This window comes from Callithrix jacchus, chromosome 13, assembly GCF_049354715.1.
Source record: "Callithrix jacchus isolate 240 chromosome 13, calJac240_pri, whole genome shotgun sequence".
Taxonomy (NCBI): Eukaryota; Metazoa; Chordata; class Mammalia; order Primates; family Cebidae; genus Callithrix; species Callithrix jacchus.
Genome location: NC_133514.1, coordinates 93,784,120 through 93,805,774, shown reverse-complemented (window position 1 = coordinate 93,805,774; position 21,655 = coordinate 93,784,120). Strand labels below are relative to the sequence as shown.

Genomic DNA, 21,655 nt, shown 5'->3' with positions numbered 1-21,655 from the left:
ATTTTTTTTTACTGCCTCTAAATTCAGAAATGCATTTCAGGCTCACTTTCAAAGACTGCTCATAAGAAAGGAAGGGTTTCAGGATTAACAAATTCACTGAATAACTTTTGAAAAATAAAAGCAGGCATAAAGATTTCAAAAAAAGACTTTGAGCTTTTAGCTAAAGTACTTCAATTGAGAGCATTATCACTTTGGAATCATGCAGAGACCCAACAAAATAACAACGTGAGTCTTTTTTTGTTTGTCCTTAGTCTCCATTCAGCTCAAGAAAACAGTAAAGTATAGAAAAATGGACAGTTATTCAGGCCACGACATACCTAGAGCTACTTACTAGATATATTCTCACTCACAGTGTAAGACCCTCTCTCCTACTCTGTATACCCTAATGTTCTTCTCTGTGTCATTTTGATGGCACATATTTCACTGGCTTTATTACACAGCAGATGGCTGGGTTGTTAAAGCCCTCTTTGAGTCCCACACTGCAGGTATTGAAACTTTATAATAATTCATAAGAAATTTTTCATTTTCTCACCTCTGATCTGGAAAGCTCAAAGCAGTCCACCATACTTACATTATTGTTACATATTTCTCACCTCCTCTTCCTATGTGATTTATGATAATCATTTTCCTTATTCTCCTCTTACAAATAAAATCATTTCGATTTCTGAACTTCTCTGTTGCTTTTTTCTATTGAATGAGCTATAATATTTTACCATTCTGAGTTCTTTCAAAGTTCTGGACACTTGGTAAAAGGCCCACCATATACTGAAGGTGATATCTTGGTCTCTGATAAGTAGTGAAGTTTGCTCAGCTAACTCTATCTGAACTCCCTGCGGCTTTCACATATGATATTGAAAAGGCAGCACATTATCTCTTATTAGCAGACAAGATGCTATCAAAATAACTGGAAAAAAAAAACTGAAATCCACATAAATTGAAAATTTGACAAAAGAAATACAGAAAATGGCCCTGACGGGTCTCAAATAACTATACCTCTTTAGAAAAATCACCTTAAGAGCCCAAGTTACTGATAAAAGAAATCTGGGCTTGTACCTAAAGTGAATCATGCTGGAGGAATTAATTTACTTCATCTCAGGCTGAAAGTTTTCAAATGTCATGGTTCATAAATTCTTATGGCTGGTAGGGCTTTCTGGCCATTCTGCCTCCAAAAATAATCATGGAAGGGTACATTTTCCAGGAGAACGGAAAACTTGCCTCTTCAAAATTAATTAAGTCATTTATCATTTCTTCCAAAGGATCGGTCACAATCTAGAATTACCTGGAGAGAGGTTACAGATTTGTGCTTTTATGGACAGTTACTGATATCTAATGGGAAGATTTCTATTTCTAGCAATATGGTAGACTAATTTATCTATAGTCCTCCCTATGTGTGAAGTATTGTAAAATTAAAAATCAGTAGGGTAAATTATTGTGGAATACATAAAAGGCTCCATGGTATGGGGTGGTCTCCAGAAAGTTGGTGGGGATACCTCTCCACAAGACAGGGCCCTTTCCAGAGGGGCACATCCATACCTTCCTTCTCTTTACCCAGTGACTCCACACCTGAAGGGTGGAGGAGGAGGCTGTGGTTCCCTGGGCAGATAGCAATCTCTGAGAGGATAGCTCAGCTCTAAAGTTTCCAGGGGAAGAGGTAGTCAAAAATAAAAATAAAAGCTGCCACCACGCTACTCCCACACCCCAAAAACCAATGGAGGCTCTGGTAAGGTGGAGGATGAGGAGTTCCCACCACTCAGGCTCCCTTTGTCCAAACTTTTCAAATTCAGGAAATATACTTTCCTTTTTGTAAACTTCTCTGGCTTCTTGAAAGTTGGGGGAAGGGTTGGAGCAGAGTAAGAGGAAAATAGATGTGGCTGCTGATCCCAAGAACACGTGGTTGAGCATGTGGCTTCTAAAAGCCATAAACTATCATAATGCTCCAAGCCTTAGCATCAAGCAGAGTAATCTGGAAAGGCTATCTTGACTCCTGAGCCTGGACCTAATGGTTCAGCCTCCACAAGGAACAGCCTGGGCCACGAAGAGAAGCTCTGCCTTCAACATGAAAATGTTGGGGTCTAGTTTGAATGGGAGGAAACTTGCCCAGCTAAATACAACCTACATTTTTTACTTCTTAACAGTTGCTGAATTAGAAAGCATCTTCCTCCCTCAACACTTCCCTGGGTCCTAAATTCCCATCTTTTGCAGGAGAGTATAGGTGAGAAAAAAGAAGCAGGTTGGAGATAGGGCGGCAGGTAGCACTCCTGTGACTGCCTTCTGAGCCAGGTCACTTGCCTTATTAGGAACAGCCTGAGAATTTGGTCTCATCTATGCAGGCAAATATATCTACATGTGGCTATGTCCAGTCAGCAGAAATTTAGCCATCCCAACTTCCTTTCAAGCTGCAACCAGGGTGTTGGGTTGGGATCAGATAGAGAAAGTTCTCTGGTCACAGTCAGGCAAAGACCAAGTGATCACTTGCGTTTCTCTCCTGTCAGTCTCTAAGATGGATCCGACTGGGTCCCACCACCTGCCAGCCGTGGTGAACTGGATGATTTGAGCCAACCTTCCCAGTGAATACAATGAAGAAACCTGGATGAGGTTAACAACAAACAAACGACAACAAAAAACGTCCTAAAAGCACCAAAAAGCTAACAAGATAGGGAGGAATTTCAAATTTAAGACGTGAGAAAAGAAGTAGATCTAGACTTGTGGGCCTCAGTACTAGGGGCCACTTTTACCCGGTTGGAGGGGTTTGTCAATCTAAAACAATGAGCTACGAAGCTGAGCAGTGCATTGACAGCCTCATGGAATCAAGAGGCCAGGGCCTCCCTGAGGCCTGGTAAGCCACTTTACACTTACAGTAGGACCCCAGAGAGCTCCAAGTGTCCAACCCACCTTATTTTGTTGTTCTTGTTCTGTTTTGTTTTGTTTTAGGCTTTGAGCAGCCTGAAGCCATGGTTCTTAGTTTTCGTCTCTAGTGATAAGCGGAAAAGAGGAACGGGGAAGGGGCTTTACCCGCCCAACCAGAAACAGAAACTAAGAACCCATGACTGTATTCTCTCCCTTGAACACCCCCTGATATATCCTAGAAGTAAGAGAGAATAAAAAGCAAACTACTCTGGCTTCCTGTCATCTGGGTGGTCTAGAAAATCTCAAGCCCCAAAATTGACTCACTATTGCTGGTACCCCAGAAACCTTCAGAAGTTAATTAAAATTCTCTCTTGGACTCTGGTCATCTTTATTATGATTATCCAAAGCCTCAAATTATCAAATGTCTTGAAATGTTAAATATCACTAATTATATGAAGCACTGTTATTTTACATACCAATGAAAAAGAAAAAAATGCTATCAACTATAGTTGTAATAATTCATGACATAAAACACATAGTGATTTCAGAGATTAAAATATAAAAACACCATCATCTTAAAATGATACATGCTGTTCATGCATATATTTTTTCTAGACAATATCCAGAACGCATTTAAAGATAATAAGGCACACAAGGAGACATGAAAACATAAATATGAACCAGCAGGAGAACCAGAACAAACAAAAGATGAGAAGAAAAAGGATGCTTGGGAATTCCAGACAGAAAAATTACCAGATACGGAATGTAAAATATCTATGCTTACTATGCTCATGCAGCTAAATGCTCAACATAAAAATTACAATAAAGAACCAAGAACCATATAAAGTAACATTGCAGATTTGAAAAATAACTAGAATTCTAGATTAGAAATTCAGCAATCAAAATTGAGAATGCAATAAACAAATGGATTTAACCACAGATTAGATACAGTGGAAGAGATATATTATGACTTGGAAGATAGGTCAGAAGAAACTATTCAGAATGTATCTTGGAGAGATTTTTTTTAAAAAGGATGGAAAACACAGGAAAGGATAAGAGATATAGAAGATAAGGAAATTTAAGAGAGTAAAATTACCTTATAGCACAAAGTCTCCCAGAAATAGGCAGTAGAGTTCAAAGTTGCTAATATTCCTAAGCCTAACTCCCCCCAAAACCAAGTATACAATGGGGGCAGGCCATGTTAGCAAAGATCCAGAGGTAGTCAGCAGTTATTAAAAGGGTAGGTGACCATGGTTATGTTATTTTACTTTTCTATGCAACACTCTCCTCATGTATAAATGGAGAGAAGTGACAGGACCCACTTCAGAGACTGTTGTAAGAATTAAGAATTAAGGCCTGTGAAGCACTTAGCAAATGCTCAAGGTAATTTGGCTTCCACTAAGAGGATAAAGCACTCTCTCTCCATCTAAGCTTGCTTCAGGAACTAACAGGCAGCTCTACTACTATGAACAAAATGTTTAGCCTGAAAGATGGCACTGGAGGTGGTGGAATCATGGAACATGAGACTTGGATGGAATTCTTTATAAAACGGCCATTATGCCTATGACATCAGAGGTTATTGTTTTTCCTTTTGGCAAATGACTTTCTATATACAGGTCACTTTTTTTTTTTTTAACCACTACACTCAAATAGATAATTCACCAAAACAAAAACAACAAAATACAATGCACGCGCATGCACACACACACACACACACACACACACAGAGTCCTATAAAAAATCCTATAGAAAAATGTTTAGCTGTATTGGTAAACAAAATGTAAATGAAAGCAATAAAGACGCCTTTACTTTGCCACATAATTACAAAAAACTGTAGTGATGTTATCAATAGTGTGGTGAAATATCATCATTGATAGCATGCTATCAATATAAGGTGAACTGGCACACCATTTTTGGTAAAGCCATTTAACATAACGCAAACACATCCTTGCCTCAGTAATTTCACTCTTTGGGAATGTATACCAAGAAAACAATCCAAATTGTAGAAAAATCACAGACATAAAGTTGCTTATGCAGTGATACAGCAAGGAGAAATTAGGACCAAACTTAAAAATTATGTTCACAACAATGAGAACACATGGACACAGGGAGGGGAACATCACACACTAGGGCCTGTCAAGTGGTGGAGGACTAGGGGAGGAATAACATTAGGAGAAATACCTAATATATGATGGGTTGATGGGTGCAGCAAACCACCATAGCACGTGTATACCTATGCAACAAACCTGCATGTTCTGTGCATGTATCTCAGAACTTAAATAATAATAATAATGGCATCCATAAAACTCTGACATTGTGGAAAAACAAAAAAATTATGTTCACAAAAATTTATATTCACAATAACACATATATTGTTTATTCTAATAAAAAAGCAAGAAAAATTAAAATTATATGTACAATATGGTCTCAATTGTTCAACTGAGTCTTAAAGGGAGCTAAGAAAACCACTGAAAATAAACATAGCAAAATATGAATGGGGTTAAAGTATCACAAGTACAATTTGTTTATTCTTCTTGCTACCTTCCATAATGCATATACTATTACTTTCTTAAGTAGACAACTAAATGTTTTCATTCTAGTGATTTACTGTAAAGATGATATAAAAAAGCACTGAAGGAAGTTTTTCTAAAATAATCTCATTCCATCAATCAAACTGTCTCCCTTTTTCTGTGATTGTTTAAGTACTGCCTGTGTTTACACACACCTTTGGCATAGATGTAATCAGTTTGAATTAATGAGTAGTTCTCTCAGGATCAGGTGCCCTGGAAATGAGACAAGTTATCAAACCCTGCTCCTGCCTGGTCTCCCTATACCAACACACTCTGACAACCAGGAAGACAGAAGAAGAGTTTCCCAGCAGCACTGAGTGTCAAGGAGATTGGGTGAGCTCCTGGCTCCTAGCCCCATCCTCCCAGCTGACCTCTGTGTGACCTTGGCAAGCCATCTAACCACTCTCAGCCTCAGTTTCTCCATTTGTACAGTGGGCAGGCAGGGCTGCTCAGAAACCCCAATCTCTTTCATGTCTAATTTCTGTGACTGTGCGCACATTTGACCCAAAATCTCCAAATAGGTCTCAACTCGAAAAAATTTTATACAAACCAAATTTGTTTAAATACAAATGAAAGACTAGCAATGCTTTAAAAGAAATCCCTCCTACAGCAAATCTTCATGTAGAATGTTTCTTATATTTTTGTTACATCTAGACATTGATATATTTATTGCCAGATCAACCTTGTGCAGGGCCAGGCATGTATAGTTAACATTTATACACTAAAGAAACAATTAGAACACTGTCTTCCTTAGTGAAGCTAAGGTGATCTAAACTAAGAAAAAAGATTAATTAATGAAAAATCTGAATTATGGTTTCATTTTTAAAACATTATTTTAATTTCTTAAATTCATACAGTCATGCCTCACTTGATGGGGATTCATCTGAGAAATCCACCATTAGTCAATTTCCTGCTTATGGGAGCATCATAGAGCGTACTTACACAAACCTAGATGGAATAGCCTAAATACTTAGGCTACATGGTATGGCCTATTGCTCCTAGGCTGCAACTTTGTACAGCATGCTACTGTACTGAACATTGTAGGCAACTGTATCACAATGGTGAGTATTTGTACACCTAAACATTTCTAAACACAGAAAAGGCACAGGAAAAAATATAGTCTTATAATCTTGCAGTTTCATAGTTCTATATGCAGTCCTTCATTGGCTAAAATGTCATTATGTAGCACATGACTGTACTTAAAGTACTTGCCCCCCAGAATGAGGGGCAAGTATTTCCTGCCTGGCCTGTTTTAAACAAGGACCTCTCATTCCAGGCTCAGGTATTCCAAAAGAGAAGTTTGAATCAATGTACTCCTATTATAAACTCTTCAAATACCATTAGAGTGATCTGGAAAAAGTTTCATTCAGTTCCCGAGGCAATAACTTGGACACTGACCAACCTCGTTTATAAGGTGCAGTAAGTTACCACTACCAACCACTGGAACACAGAGCCTCCTGCTAAACCAGAACGAACCCTGCCTCTCATTTCACCTATGATGCTGCTGATGTGGACCCGGGGTTGCTGAAGATACGGAAGTTCTTACTTTTGAGGGCAGATGTTAACAGAAATACAGGTCACCCTGGATTGAACAATTCCATTTTGATCCATGCTCTCAATTTAAGCCAATACTTGGAGAAACTTCTCTTAGCTCCTCTCAGTCATAGGTAGGACTAGTTTCCCATTCTTGCAGACACAGCTGTTCAGTCATTCCTCAAAACCTTTCCCAAAGACAGCTTTCCCACGAAATTAACAAAACTTAAATTCAAAGCCCATCACTTGTCCTCACAGGATCCCTTCTAAGGCCTGAGAGGGGCCCTAGCAGTGTGTTCCCCTCATCATTTTGTCTTTTCCTTAAAGAGGACCCATCAAATTACAGAAGCATCAAGCCCACCAAAACTGAAACCTCCCTGCCATTTTCCAACCCTATGGTTACCAGGCACTGCCCAAGCAGCAGGTTGGGATGTTCTTGTGGGTAATGGTGATTCTGCTACCCACAGTTCTGGTATATAAATCAGCCACACTAGAAGAAGAAGAATTTGAGGCTTTTTGCTTCAAAAGATGAACTTAATATAATAACCAATTTAGGATATGAGTTCTGAAAAAAATGATATTTATTCTGATTTAAGAAATTATTTATATGAAAAGTTCCACCATGTTAATAAAGTTCCTCTTTATTGAAAAGAACTTAATTACATTAGATAAGGCCTCTCTTATATGGCATGATACATAAAAACCAACAACCCTTAGAACAGTGGTTCTGGGCCGGGTGCGGTGGCTCAAGCCTATAATCCCAGCACTTTGGGAGGCCGAGGCGGGTGGATCACGAGGTCAAAAGATCGAGACCATCCTGGTCAACATGGTGAAACCCCGTCTCCATTAAAAATACAAAAAATTAGCTGGGCACGGTGGCGCGTGCCTGTAATTTCAGCTACTCAGGAGGCTGAGGCAGGAGAATTGCCTGAACCCAGGAGGGGGAGATTGCAGTGAGCTGAGATCACACCATTGCACTCCAGCTTGGGTAACAAGCGAAACTCCATCTCCAAAAAAAAAAAAAAAAAAAAAGAACACTGGTTCTGAAGCAGCAGTGATTTTGTTTCCCAGGGGATACTTGGTAATGGCTGGAGGCATTTTGGGTTGTCACACCTTGGGGAGTGGGCTGGTGTATGGTGCTCCTGGCATCTGGGGGTGGAGGCCAGGGATGCTGTTAAGTGCCTGTAATGCACAGGACAGCTCCCCTTAATAGAAAAAATATCTGGCTCCGCAAAGCATACACAAGTTTCAACAGCTGAATTCACCAAGCAGAAGAGATCAACTCAATGAAATAAAACAAGAAGGCAAGATTAGAGAAAAAAGAGTAAAAAAGAATGAACAAAGTATCCAAGAAATATGGGACTATGTGAAAAGACCTAATCTACATTTGATAGGTGTACCTGAATGTGACAGAGAGAATGAATCTAAGCCGGAAAATACTCTTCAGGATATTATCCAGGAAAACTTCCTCAACCTAGCAAGGCAGGCCAATATTCAAGTCCAGGAAATACATAGAACATCACCAATATATTCCTCAAGAAGAGCAACCCCAAGGCACATAATCGTCAGATTCACCAAGGTTGAAATGAAGGAGAAAATGCTAAGGGCAGCCAGAGAGAAAGGTCAGGTTACCCACAAAGGGAAGCCCATCAGATGGCAGATCTCTCAGCAGAAACCCTACAAGCCAGAAGAGAGTGGGGACCAATTCAACATCCTTAAAGAAAAGAACTTTCAACCCAGAATTTCATATCCAGCCAAACTAATCTTCATAAGTGAAGAAAAAATAAAATCCTTTGCAAACAAGCAAGTACTCAGAGATTTCATCGCCACCAGGCCTGCTTTACAAGAGCTCCTGAAAGAGGCACTACACATAGAAAGGAACAACCAGTCACTCCAAAAACATACCAAATGGTAAAGAGCAGCAACACAGTGAAGAAACTGCATCAACCAACGAGCAAAACAGCCAGCTAGCATCAAAATGGCAGTATCAAATTCACACATAACAATAGTAACCCTAAATGTAAATGGGCTAAATGCCCCAATCAAAGGACACAGACTGGCAAATTGGATAAAAAGCCGAAACCTATCAGTGTGCTGTATCCAGGAAACCCATCTCACATGCAAAGATACATAAAGGCTCAAAATAAAGGGATGGAGGAAGATTTACCAAGCAAATGGAGAGCAAAAAAAAAAAAAAAGCAGGGATTTCAATCCTAGTCTCTGATAAAATAGATATTAAGCCAACAAAGATCAAAAGAGACAAAGAAGGACATTACATAATGGTAAAAGGATCAATGCAACCAGAAGAGCTAACGATCCTAAATATATACACACCCAATACAGGAGCACCCAAATACATAAGGCAAGTTCTTAATGACTTACAAAGAGACTTAGACTCTGACACAATAATAGTGGGAGACTTTAACACCCCATTGTCAATATTAGACAGATCAACGAGACAGAAAATTAACAAGGACATCCAGGACTTGAACTCAGACCTGGACCAAGCAAGCCTAATAGACATTTACAGAACAATCCACAGAATATACATTCTTCTGAGCACCACATTGCACCTATTCTAAAATTGACCACATAATTGGAAGTAAAGCACTCCTCAGCAAATGCAAAAGAATGGAAATCATAACAAACAGTCTCTCAGACCACAGGGCAATCAAGTTAGAACTCAGAATTAAGAAACTAACTCAGAACCACACAGCTTCATGGAAACTGAAAAACTGGCTCTTTAATGTTGACTGGATAAACAACGAAATGAAAGCAAAAATAAAGATGTTCTTCAAAACCAACAAGAACAAAGACACAACATACCAGAATCTCTGGGACACATTTAAAGCCGTCTCTAGAGAAAAATATATAGCAATAAATGCCCACATGAGAAGCAAGGAGAGATCTAAAATCGACACCCTATCATCAAAATTGAAAGAGCTAGAGGAGTACGATCAACAAAACTCAAAACCTAGCGGAAGATAAGAAATAACTACCATCAGAGCAGAACTAAAGGAGACAGAAATACAAAAAACCCTTCAGAAAATCAATAAATCCAGGAGCTGGTTTTTCAAAAAGATCAACAAAATAGATAAACCACTAGCCAGATTAATAAAAAAGAAAAGAGAGAATAATCAAATAGATGCAATAAAAAACGATAAAGGTGATATCACCACAGATTCCACAGAAATACAAACCATCATCAGATATTATTACAAAAAAACTATATGCACATAAACTAGTAAACCTGGAAGAAATGGATAAATTCCTGAACACTTGCATCCTCCCAAGCCTAAACCAGGAAGAGGTCAAAACCCTGAAGAGACCAATAACAAGGTCTGAAGTTGAGCCAGCAATTAAGAGCCTACCACCCATAAAAAGCCCAGATCCAGATGGGTTCACAGCCCAGAGGAGATGAATGGTACCATTGCTTCTGAAACTATTCCAAATAATCAAAAAAGAGGGAATTCTTCCCAAATCGTTTTATGAGACCAACGTCATCCTGATACCAAAACCCGGCAGAGACTCAGCAAGAAAAGAAAACTTCAGGCCAATATCCATGATGAACATAGATGCAACAATCTTCAATAAAATACTGGCAAACCAATTGCAATAGCACATCAAAAAGCTTATCCACCACGATCAAGTAGGCTTCATCCCAGGGATGCAAGGCTGGTTCAACATACACAAGTCTATAAATGTAATTCACCACATAAACAGAACCAAACACAAAAACCACATGATTATCTCAATTGATGCAGAGAAGGCCTTCAGCAAAATTCAACAGTGCTTTATGCTAAAAACTCTCAAAAAATTGGGTATTGAAGGAATATATCTCAAAACAATAAAAGCTATTTACAACAAACCTACAGTCCATATCATAATGAATGGGCAAAAACTGGAAGCATTCCCTTTGAAATCTGGCACTAGACAAGGATGCCCTCTTTTACCACTCCTATTCAATATAGTACTGGAAGTTCTAGCCAGAGCAATCAGGCAAGAAAAAGAAATAAAGGGTATTCAAATAGGAAAGGAGGAAGTCAAGTTGTCTCTATTTGCAGACAACATGATAGTGTATCTAGAAGACCCCATCGTCTCAGCCCAAAATCTCCTGAAACTGATAAGCAACTTCAGCAAAGTCTCAGGATACAAAATCAATGTGAAAAAATCACAAGCATTCCTATACACCAATAACAGACTTAAAGAGAGCCAAATCAAGAATGAACTGCCATTCACAATTGCTGCAAAGAGAATAAAATACCTAGAAATACAACTAACAAACGATGTAAAGGACCTCTTCAAGGAGAACTATAAACCACTGCTCAATGAAATAAGAGAGGACACAAACACATGGAAAAACATTCCATGTTCATGGTTAGGAAGAATCAATATCATGAAAATGGCCATACTATCCAAAGTAATTTACAGATTCAGCACTATCCCCACCAAGCTACCAATGATCTTCTTCACAGAACTGGAAAAAAACCACCTTAAACTTCATATGGAACCAAAAGAGAGCTGGCATAGCCAAGTCAATTCTAAGCGAAAAGAACAAAGTAGGAGGCATCACAGTACCAGACTTCAAATTATACTACAAGGCTACAGTAATCAAAACAGCATGGTACTGGTGCCAAAACAGAGATATAGACCAATGGAACAGAACAGAGGCCTCAGAGGCAACACCACACATCTACAACCATCTGATCTTTGACAAACCTGACAAAAACAAGCAATGGGGAAAGGATTCCCTGTTTAATAAATGGTGTTGGGAAAACTGGCTACCCATGTGCAGAAAGCAGAAACTGGACCCCTTCCTGACACCTTACCCTAAAATTAACTCCAGATGGATTAAGGACTTAAACATAAGACCTAACACCATAAAGCCTCTAGAAGAAAATCTAGGCACAACCATTCAGGACATAGGCATAGGCAAGGACTTCATGACCAAAACACCAAAAGCATTGGCAACAAAAGCCAAAATAGACAAATGGGACCAATTCAAACTCCACAGCAAAAGAAACAGTCATTAGAGTGAATTGGCAACCAACAGAATGGGAAAAAATTTTTGCAGCTTACCCATCTGACAAAGAGCTGATATCCAGATTCTACAAAGAACTAAAACAGATTAACAAGAAAAAAACAAGCCCACTCAAAAGTGGGTGAAGGATATGAACAGACACTTTACAAAAGAAGACATACATGAGGCCAACAAACACATGAAAAAATGCTCATCATCACTGGTCATTAGAGAAATGCAAATCAAAACTACATTGAGATACTATCTCATGCCAGTTAGAATGGCGATCATTAAAAAATTTGGAGATAACAGATGCTCGAGAGGATGTGGAGAAATAGGAACACTTTTACACTGTTGGTGGGAGTGTAAATTAGTTCAACCATTGTGGAAGACAGTGTGGCGATTCCTCAAGTACCTAGAAATAGAAATTCCATTTGACACAGCAATCCCATTACTGGGTATATATCCAAAGGATTATAAATCATTCTACTATAAGGACACATGCACATGAATGTTCATTGCAGCACAGTTTACAATAGCAAAGACCTGGAACCAACCCAAATGCCCATCGATGATAGACTGGACAGGGAAAATGTGGCACATATACACCATAGAATATATGCTGCCATCAAAAATGATGAGTTCGTGTCCTTTGTAGGCACATGGATGAATCTGGAAACCATCATTCTCAGCAAACTGACAGAAGAACAGAAAATCAAACACCACATGTTCTCACTCATAGGCGGGTGTTGAACAATGAGAACACATGGACACAGGAGGGGAGCATCACACACTGGGGTCTGTCGGCGGGGAGAAGGGAGGGACAGCAGGGGGTGGGGAGTTGGGGAGAGATAGCATGGGGAGAAATGCCAGATATAAGTGATGGGGAGGAAGGCAGCAAATCACACTGCCATGTGTGGACCTATGCAACAATCTTGCATGCTCTTCATATGTACTCCAAAACCTAAAATGCAATTAAAAAAAAATCCCTTATATAAAAAAAAAATCTGACATCGACAGTGCCCAGGCTGAGAATCGCTGCCTTAAAATAATGGGCACATGTAGGTTAAGAAGCAAGGATTCTCTCTGCAAACGATAAAGCTCTAAACTTTGGAGTGGAATGTATGAGGGCCAAGCTGACAGGTGGCTCACAGAGAGCCACTGTCTGACTTCAACCACTACACCTTCATAAAAAGCAATGGAGCCTCCAGACTTTCATGAATCATGGAACTGCACGGACCCTTGCCAAGACCGGCTACGTGAGGAGATGGTGGTTTCAGGAGCACCAGGAAAGGCACTTTGCCTCCCCAATTACCTCCAACACCCACTTGTCTGTGCCTCACTTCCTCTCACAGTGAACATGGCCTTTCATTCCATAACGAGGCTTAAAGTGCAAAGACCCCTGGAAGAGAGAACACAGTGACCTACATTCATATTCAAGGGAAAGTGACTGATGACAGATTGGCTTTCCCCTGAGACCAGTTTTCATACAGTGAAAGGCTCTGAACAGCTGAAAATGATGAAGAGGAAGAGAGGCCAGCAGGCTCTGATGAGGCCAGGAAGAGGTGAAGAAATGGGCAATAGAGGTCACTGAAATAACTGTCACCTACTCCACTGACTCTTTCTGCCTGAGCCTGCAAGGAGGGAAGGATGCAGAGAAAAAAAAAAATGTCACATTCTTGGCCTTGAAGAAGATTACAGTCAAGTTCAGCTCAGGTGAAAAAACTCCAGGAATGCTTAAAAGAATGGCCGAGATGCAAGGCAGTGCTACCCCACAGCCAGAACAGGAGATGAAGGTCCTTGCCAGCCGTGGGATCATGCTGAACCTCAGTTGGTTCTGGGTAACGCCTCCCACCTGACACCTAGCATAATCCTTGACACACAGTAAAATGTTCCAGCAATGCTTGTGTTTTGAGTGAATGGAAACTATTCCAGAGGAAGGTCTATCAAATGCCTAAAGTATTCTAAAGAGGGTTTGTTTTCCTTGACACCTGTGCCAACGCTGTTTCCCTCAATTTGGGAGGAAAGTCTTTGGTAGTTGTTTTTGCTCACCTGAATCCTATTTCATCTTGCGAAGCCCGTTTGTTTTCTCTGTAATTTCCTGATGGTTTTTCCCTGTTTTCTTATAAGCACATTCATCTAGTACTTACCATATTTTCTATGTGTCTTTCATAAACAGGCTTACTTCCAGAAAAGATTTGAGAGAGGCTTTCAAGTCCACAACAAAAATACTGTAATACAGTTTTTTAAATAAAGAATTTAAAAGGGAAATCTCAGAAATAATTTAGGAAGACAAAAATTGTACCAAGAAGCTGGGATAAAGCCTTTACCAGGAATTTCTGGAGGCCAAGGCAAAAAGATAAACATACAAGGCAGGTGGAGAGTTCGCAGTGTCTGATAAGAGAAAAGCCACAGTTCCATGAAGCGAGAATACTTTTTTATGTTAAATTCTAGGAGGAATTTGCTCCTGGCTTTTCATATATGCTGCCCAAGTTGTAATTTTACAGGTTTATCTCATGAACCAGAGTTCTTTAGGACAAAGACTACGTCTTAGATTAAATTTCCCTGATAAAAGCCTATATAACATTGTAAATACTCAAATATTTGCTAATGAATATGATTGTCTTGCCAATCTGGATATTCCAGTGGATCTCAAGATCCTAAGATTACCAGAGTGAGAGATTCATCAATTCTCTTAGCAGGAAAACCATTTGATTCCAGCCCCAGGTCCCCAGCCATGGGCAATGATGGGACGTAAAGACTCTTTCACCCCAACATCACTGGTATCCGTTTGAAGTGAGGGGCTGGAAGGTCCACCAGCCCTGTCTTCACACTCCCTCCGTCTCCATTTGTTCCTTCCTTGTTTAGGTGATTGTCTGTCTGTCTCCAGCACAGATTCTCTGTTCCTTCAAGCATTGGGGCTTTGCCTTATTGCCCTTTGATTCTCTGTGATAACTCCATGGTGCTTTACACAAAGAAGCTGACTTTTCTAATGAAGAAAAGGAAATTGGAAAGAGGTTCCAGAGCAAGTCTTTTTATTATTCAGCCCTGCTTCTGTCTGAGAAACCCTCAAGCTTAGGAGTGTATCCTCCTATGTAGAAGATCAACCCTTCCTATACCATACAAGCGTCTAGAAGGTTAAAATGCAGGTCACTAAAGAAGTTGAAGACTCAAGGGTCAGAAGATCTTAAATTTTCTCTCCCTTGTTTCTGTCTGTACTGCAAAGGTACACTGGGCAACCCTTCAGCAAAAAAAGCCTTTTGCATTTAGTAGGTGCTCAGTAAATATCTATTACAACAAGGTAATAAGACACAGCTACCTTGAACATAGTAGGTACTCAATAAATATGTTACACTGAGAACGACATGACACTTCACCTTTGCACACAGTAGATGCTCAACACATATCTACAAATCAAAAAAAGTTTGTAGTATATCTGCTTTTCACATAATAGGTGCTCAATAAGCATCTTTTACATTAAGGTTATTGCAAGATAGTTGCCTTGCACACAGTAACCACCCAGTAAATGGCTATTGAATTGAACAATCGCGGACACCCCTCCTTAGAGAGCCCAGGGAGAGGTGACATTAGTCAACTCCCAGGCACAGATCCATGAATGGAAATGCACGTCTCGGAGGTAGTGCTTTCCAGAGTGCTGGAGAGGCGCGTGACAGTACGCGGCCACCGTGCTCTTTCGGGACGCTGTTGACCCACTGCTGGCTCCTGGTATCGACTGGCAATCGGAATCCATTCCCCACCCACGGGCGCGAAACAGCCGCCACCTCCAATGGTCACTTAGGGGCTGCACCTGAAACTCCTGCCACAGCCCCCTCCCGGGGCATCCGCCCACCCGGGCTTCACCTCCGATTCCAGAGAGTAGATGGCAGAACAAAAGCAAAGTCGGGGGCTTCCGATTGCTTTCCTGATAGGGAGCAATCAAGGAGGGAGGCTGAGGGAGCCGGCCCGGGACCCAGCTGGGATGTCAAACCCGAGCCGCTGCCTTCTCTGGCAGGATGGGGCTCCGGATCGCCGAGCGGGGAAAGCGGCGGGGTCTCCCCACTCCCCCTCTCCCAGGGGCACCGACCGGCAGTGAGTGCCTTGGTCGGGTGGCGCGGGGCGAGGGCGCTGTATTAACCCTTGAACGCGGAGGGAAGAGGATGGAGGGGAGGATAATCCGGGGCTGGGGCAGACCTCGCTACCGCGATCCGAATCTGAACTCGCAGTGTGAACCGCCCATGGCGACCCCTAGCGCTCGGGACTGTCCCCGGGGGTGGGGTCCCCTCGCGGAGCCCGGCCCCTACGTCCTTCCCGGTTAAACACACTGCGGGGAGCCCAGCGGCAGCCTCCCATCCCAACTGGGTCCAGGACAGCACCCGCGCGCGGTCCGCGGGCGAGGAGGTCACCCAGGGCGGCCGGGCGGGTCCCCAGGGAGACCCCCGCCGCTGGGAAACTCCCTAGTTTGGCAGTGGCTTGGCCTGGGGGGCTTATTGTTAGGGTGAGGTGGGACGACAGAGCTAACAGGGAAGTCTCGTCTCTTCCCCGCTTCTCCAGAGCCCGCCGAACTCCGAGAGGCGAAGGCAGTGGGAAGAAAACGCCAGCGAAAGGGGAGCCACTTACCGAGCAGAACCCGAGAGCGCGGCGGCCCGGGTGTAAGCCGCCCTTTGTCTGCTGCCGCGGCGCTGGCGCGCTCAGCCAGGCCGGTCGCAGCCCCAGCTCGCGGCTAGCTCTCGCCGGCGCCCCGACAGCCCGGCTCGCGACTCCCGCTTGGGCTCGGGCTCCAGCTCTGGCCCCAGCCCCGGCCCCCGCCCGCGCCGCCGCCGCCGCTGCGGCTCCGCCCCGAGCCGGGCCCCGCCCCCGCCCGCCGGGCCCCCACCTGCTGCGGCGGCGGCGCTGGGGAGCCGGGCGCTGGGCTCCTGGGGGTGGCCGCCTCCCGCGCGTCCCGCTCTGCCCTCTCGCAGCCTCCAGGCCGTTTGGCCGGGCGGTCCCGGGGCCTTCCCCAACCTGGCCCCGCGGAGACCAGCTCACCTGGGGAGCCAAGCCCCGTCCTGGGGCAGCCTGGCCTTCCCGGGCACACGCGGGCGAGCCCCAGTCACTCCAAGCCCGTCCTCACGCCTCCTGCGGGTGGGAGATCCTCGGGCTCCGTCCCGGAGGGAGGGGGCGCCGGGAAGGCGGGAAGCGGGGATCCGCTGAGCCTGGTCGCCGCCCCGCCAGCCCCGCGCTGCTGCAGCCCCGGGGGCCCGGCGGGAGGTGGTGGCAGAAGGAGCCGGCGGGGACCGGTACGCTCCGCGCTGGAAGGGGCACCGGGCCGAGGGTCGAGGGGGTGCGGAGCCCACGTGCGCCGGTTCCCCGCCGGCCTCTGATTCCGAGCGGGCCGCCTCAGCTGTGGATCTGTGCTCATTGGCAGGACCGGAATAAAACTAACAAAAGGGAACCAACACTTTGGGAGCCAGAGGAAAGGGACAAGAGAAGCCACCGACCCTAACACTGGTAATAACCGGTGCTTCCGTGATGCCTTCAACGAGCCCAAAGCGGTGGACACCGATGAGGGGCGTCACTGAACGAGGGTGCGATCCATTGGAATGGTCGAGGCGCTGCTTTTCTAGGCATAGAAGAGTCTGATAACCTAAATAAATATTGTATAATGAGGTCACTGGTGACTTTAACTGCCCATGAGCCCTCTCCTCTCCCAGAGCCTTCCAAGTGGGACCCGAATTTTGGCACTTTCATAGGCTCTACTGTGTACTGTGGTTATTCCCCCTTCGTCCCCAGAGCCTCATACAATTCCAGGCGCTTAATAATTGTTGAAAGAATTCACTGCCAAATTTTGACGTGGGCAAAAACACAAAAATGAAGGATTGTGAGATCATATTGGAAAACGCACTAAGGGGTTTGCACAGTGATGGTGGTATGAAGGGTAATTAGTGTTAGCTGTCGTGAGTACCTACAATCGCTGTGATTCCTATGTGTGCAGGTAGTAGGTTTGGGATTAAATGCTAAGTTAGAGACCGCAGTTATCACGACCTTCATTAACCTCAGAGAATGGTTGGGGATAAGGAGGGAGCGTGTAACAAGCAAGTGTATGTACATCTGTGGCAAGACATGTGTCTTTCCTAAAGGAAACATTTTAACATTTTGCTTCCTTAATTTTCATTACAAGTATTATCAATTCAGCAAGTAGGCATAAATATGAAATGTTTTGTGTTGATTTATTCGTTTTTATAACATCTCTTCTCTGAAGGAAGAATAAGAGGCCCCAAGGCTGCTCATTTAATTAAAAAAAAAAAAAAAAAGGCAAAACAAAAAAACCCAGAAGGGCAAATGCCCTGCCACCTTAAGCACACTAACTGCAGAATGAGGATCTGGGGAGTCCAAATGAAGAGACTGACCCCCACCAACACCAGGAAAGCTCAGAGTCCCCCTCCTGCATGTTTTTTAATCTCTTTGTCTTAGGTCTGGAAGCTGTTCTTGAGAGCAATGTGCTTGTCCACGTGAGATAATTTATCTCTTCCATTTGGCAACTGGGAAAATGTAATTTTCTCTGTGTGATGAGCATGAGTGAGTGGCTCATGCATTGTGAATGGCTATTCTCCAAATCATGGGACAAGAGACTGTGAAATATGCATGTTTAATATCAGTACCCATTACCGTACAATGGCAGGGGAATGAACAGGAAGCGAATATCTGTCTAGGGCTCTCCACTGTCAGGTGGTCGTGTTCTCTTGTTCCCCTTGTTGCTATCAGGAAACAAGTTATTCCTTGTTTTTACCTCATAGGGAAGACTCGAAGAAACAGCTGGCTGAAGTCGGTGTCAGTCACTGGAAAATAACTGCACAGAATTCAGGAGTTGAGAAGTTCACCAGGTCATTCTAAGACTTTTTTTCTGGGAGGAAAAACAAAATGAGCCAGCATTTCCGTACTGCCTGTGACTGGACAGCAGAAGCTGAAACTCAGTGGCTAGGCCAGGGGTGCCCACATTTGCTGTGGCCCTGGGAATACAAGGGCAGGGGGTGCTGCATAGAGCAAACACTTGCCCTGTCTGCCTTGCTTAGGGTATTTAGGTATAATTTTCAAAAATATGGTGGTGGCTAAATTTGTCTCCCATGGCACCTGTTTTTGACTCAGACTTAGGTAGAGGAAGGAAGCAACTTAGATGATTAAACAGTTTCCCGACCCCACCCTTTCTGCTCCCAGGAGGAGTTGGCATCAGGGCCAGTGACTGCATGTGGCTTCTCTTCTGGGGGTAAGCACTGGTCATATTTGAGGAATCCACTGGACTGTGGCTTCTAGATGAGGGGGTGACCTCAGCAGCCAGGTGCCCCTTTCCCTCTTGGGTTGTTTCTATCTTGGGAGAAGACTGACATTTTTTCTTCCCCTCTCTCTTTCTATTTATTTACCTCTTTCTTTCTCCTTCCATCACTCCCTCTCTCTCCCTCTCCCTTTCCTTTTCTCCCTCTCTTTTCTCATAGGTCCAGCCTGTCCAGCTATGAAGATGAGACAGACATGGGCTGTTCTCATAGAGTGGAACCTAGGGCCTAGGAATTTGAAATCACTCTTTATTCTTACTTCTAAAAACGCCTTTCCTCACCACAAGAGAGATGAAATCCAAGATGCAGGATCGACCTGATGGAAGGAAGTGATGAGGAGTGTGAGTTGCTTGGTTCTAGCTACAGACTAGTGATTTCTCACTTGCACACTTATGAGAATCACCTAGGAAAGCTATATGTCCATGGAGAAAAAGAAATAATAGGTAACTACAGTGGCCCGCTTACCAGCATCTGTCTCTGTCTCTCATATTCTGCCTTCCCTTATTGTCTTAATATGTTTGTGCTGCTATAGCAGAATACCCAAGACTGGGTAATTTATAATGAACAGAAATGTATTTCCCTTAGTTCTGGAGGCTGGGAATGCAAGATCAAGGCAACGGCAGGTTTGGTCTCTGATGAGAGTCAGGTCTCTGCTTCCAAGATGGCACTTCGTGGCTGCATCCTCTTGAGGGGAGGAATGCTGTGTCCTCATATGGGCAGAAGGCAGAAGGGCAAGAGGGCTGACTACTGCATGAAGCCTCTTTTTGGCTGGGCACAGTGACTCACACGTGTAATCCTAGCACTTTGGGAGTCTAAGGCAGGCAGATTACCTGAGCTCAGTAGTTCGAGGCCAGCTTGGGCAACATGGTAAAACCCTGTCTCTACTAAAATACAAAAAAATTAGCCAGGCATGGTGGTGCATGCCTGTAGTAGTCCCAGCTATTCAGGAGGCTGAGACAGGAGAATCGCTTGAGCCTGGGAGGCGGAGGCTGCAGTGAGCTGAGATCGCACCACTGTACTCCAGCCTGGGTGACAGAGTGAGATTCTGTCTCAAAACAAAGAAGCCACCCTCCACTTGTGTACAACATCTCACTTGTCTCACTTTTATAAGGATATCTCTCTACAAATATGTCCCTCTCTGTTTGATCACCAGTTTTTCCTCAATGCTGGGCCCTAAGCAGTAACTTTCAAATATGGTCTAATGTCTCCCATCTTTAAAAAATGAAACAAAAATACTCTTTTGACCCCATTCTCCTCCAGCTGCTGCCTCAACTCTCTTTTCCTCTTTACAACATCTTGTGGCAAAACGGAACTTGCCTCCTCTCCCTGTGTCTACTTCCTCTCCCTGCATCCTCTCTCTAACCCATTCCAATTATCACTCCATGCAAACTACTCTGGTCAAGGTCCTCACAGACCTCCATGTTTTTAAATCTAATGATCAGTTGTCAGGCTTTATCTTACTTGACCTATCCAGCGTTTGACATAGTCAATCACTCCTTTCTCTTGAAATACTTATTTTTTTGTGTGTGTGGCTCCCAGGACACTTCAGGATTTCCTACAGACTTACTGGTCCTTCAATGAAAAATGAATGCTAACTACTCAAAACAACACAGCAAACAGCAAACAAAATGGAGCTGTACTAAAGCCACCAAACTCAGGAATACAACAGAGATGCTTGCTATCATCACTATTATTAACATTTTTTTAAAGACTAAAATAAAGCAGTAAGACATGAAAATAAAATAGTATATACAAATATGGCAAAGGAAGAAACAAAGTCTTTTATTGTAAATGCTATAATTGCACAACTAAAAACCTTAAGACACTAGTTCTTTAAGAACTATTAGAATTAATAGGAGAATGTGGTGGTGTAGCTAAAAATAGCAAAATAAATAAATAAACCCCAAAGCTGGTTTAAAAAGAACAATAACATATGTAAGCTCCTTAGGAGCCTGGTTAAGGAAAAGAGAAAGAAAAAAATAATATTTTTAATAAAAAGGTGATATAAGCATAGATTCAGAAGATATTCTAAATATTATTAAAGAAAATAAAATGCAGTTTCCTGGTAAGACATTTAAAATAGTTGTTTTTATCTTTTCTTGGACATAGTCCCTGCTTTCACAGAGCTCATAGTCTAATAAGAGAGAGAGAGAGTTTAAATACATGCTTACACAAATAAGTGATTTTTCCTGTGCGAGAGGTCTAACAAGGAGACCTCATCTCATCTGGGGAATCAGGAAAGGTTTCATATGGGAGAAAAAATTGAGTTGGATGAAGAACAGAGGAAAAGTGGCTTAAGCAGAGGGAACAGTATGGGGGAACACTGAAGAAAAGGTTGGAAAGTTTGCAAGTGTCTCACTGACTACAGGGGTAGGACATGG

The 21,655-nt window shown here is 42.9% G+C and overlaps 2 protein-coding genes across 12 annotated transcripts in view; one reads left to right on the top strand and one right to left on the bottom strand.

Moving 5' to 3' along the window:
• MAPK4 (mitogen-activated protein kinase 4) overlaps positions 1-17,104 on the bottom strand; it is a 176,299-nt gene extending 159,195 nt beyond the window's left edge. For 7 of the 9 annotated variants that reach the window (XR_013525899.1, XR_004733039.3, XM_078348166.1 and 4 more), the window contains exon 1: positions 16,588-16,755. The gene's annotated coding sequence lies outside the window, so the exon portion shown is untranslated. Of the gene's footprint in view, positions 1-16,587; positions 16,756-16,995 lie in introns of those variants that run through there. The other 2 variants (XM_035271088.3, XM_035271090.3) reach the window with 1 other exon arrangement.
• Positions 15,620-21,058, top strand: LOC118146898 (uncharacterized). Of its 3 annotated transcripts, XR_013525901.1 has the most exons (6): positions 16,272-16,368; positions 16,522-17,246; positions 17,375-17,941; positions 18,744-18,830; positions 19,162-19,615; positions 20,814-21,058. XR_013525901.1 is itself a non-coding variant. In XM_035271096.3 (3 exons), exons 1-3 carry the CDS (start codon positions 15,851-15,853, stop codon positions 17,526-17,528), a joined length of 933 nt encoding a protein of 310 aa, XP_035126987.1. In that variant the 5' UTR covers positions 15,620-15,850; the 3' UTR covers positions 17,529-17,858. The 3 variants fall into 3 exon arrangements, 1 of the variants encoding a protein (XP_035126987.1); XR_013525900.1 differs by lacking the exons at positions 16,272-16,368; positions 20,814-21,058 and adding an exon at positions 15,620-16,059 and having other exon boundaries at positions 19,162-19,738; XM_035271096.3 differs by lacking the exons at positions 16,272-16,368; positions 18,744-18,830; positions 19,162-19,615; positions 20,814-21,058 and adding an exon at positions 15,620-16,059 and having other exon boundaries at positions 16,522-17,091; positions 17,375-17,858.
• Positions 21,059-21,655: the final 597 nt, after the last annotated feature.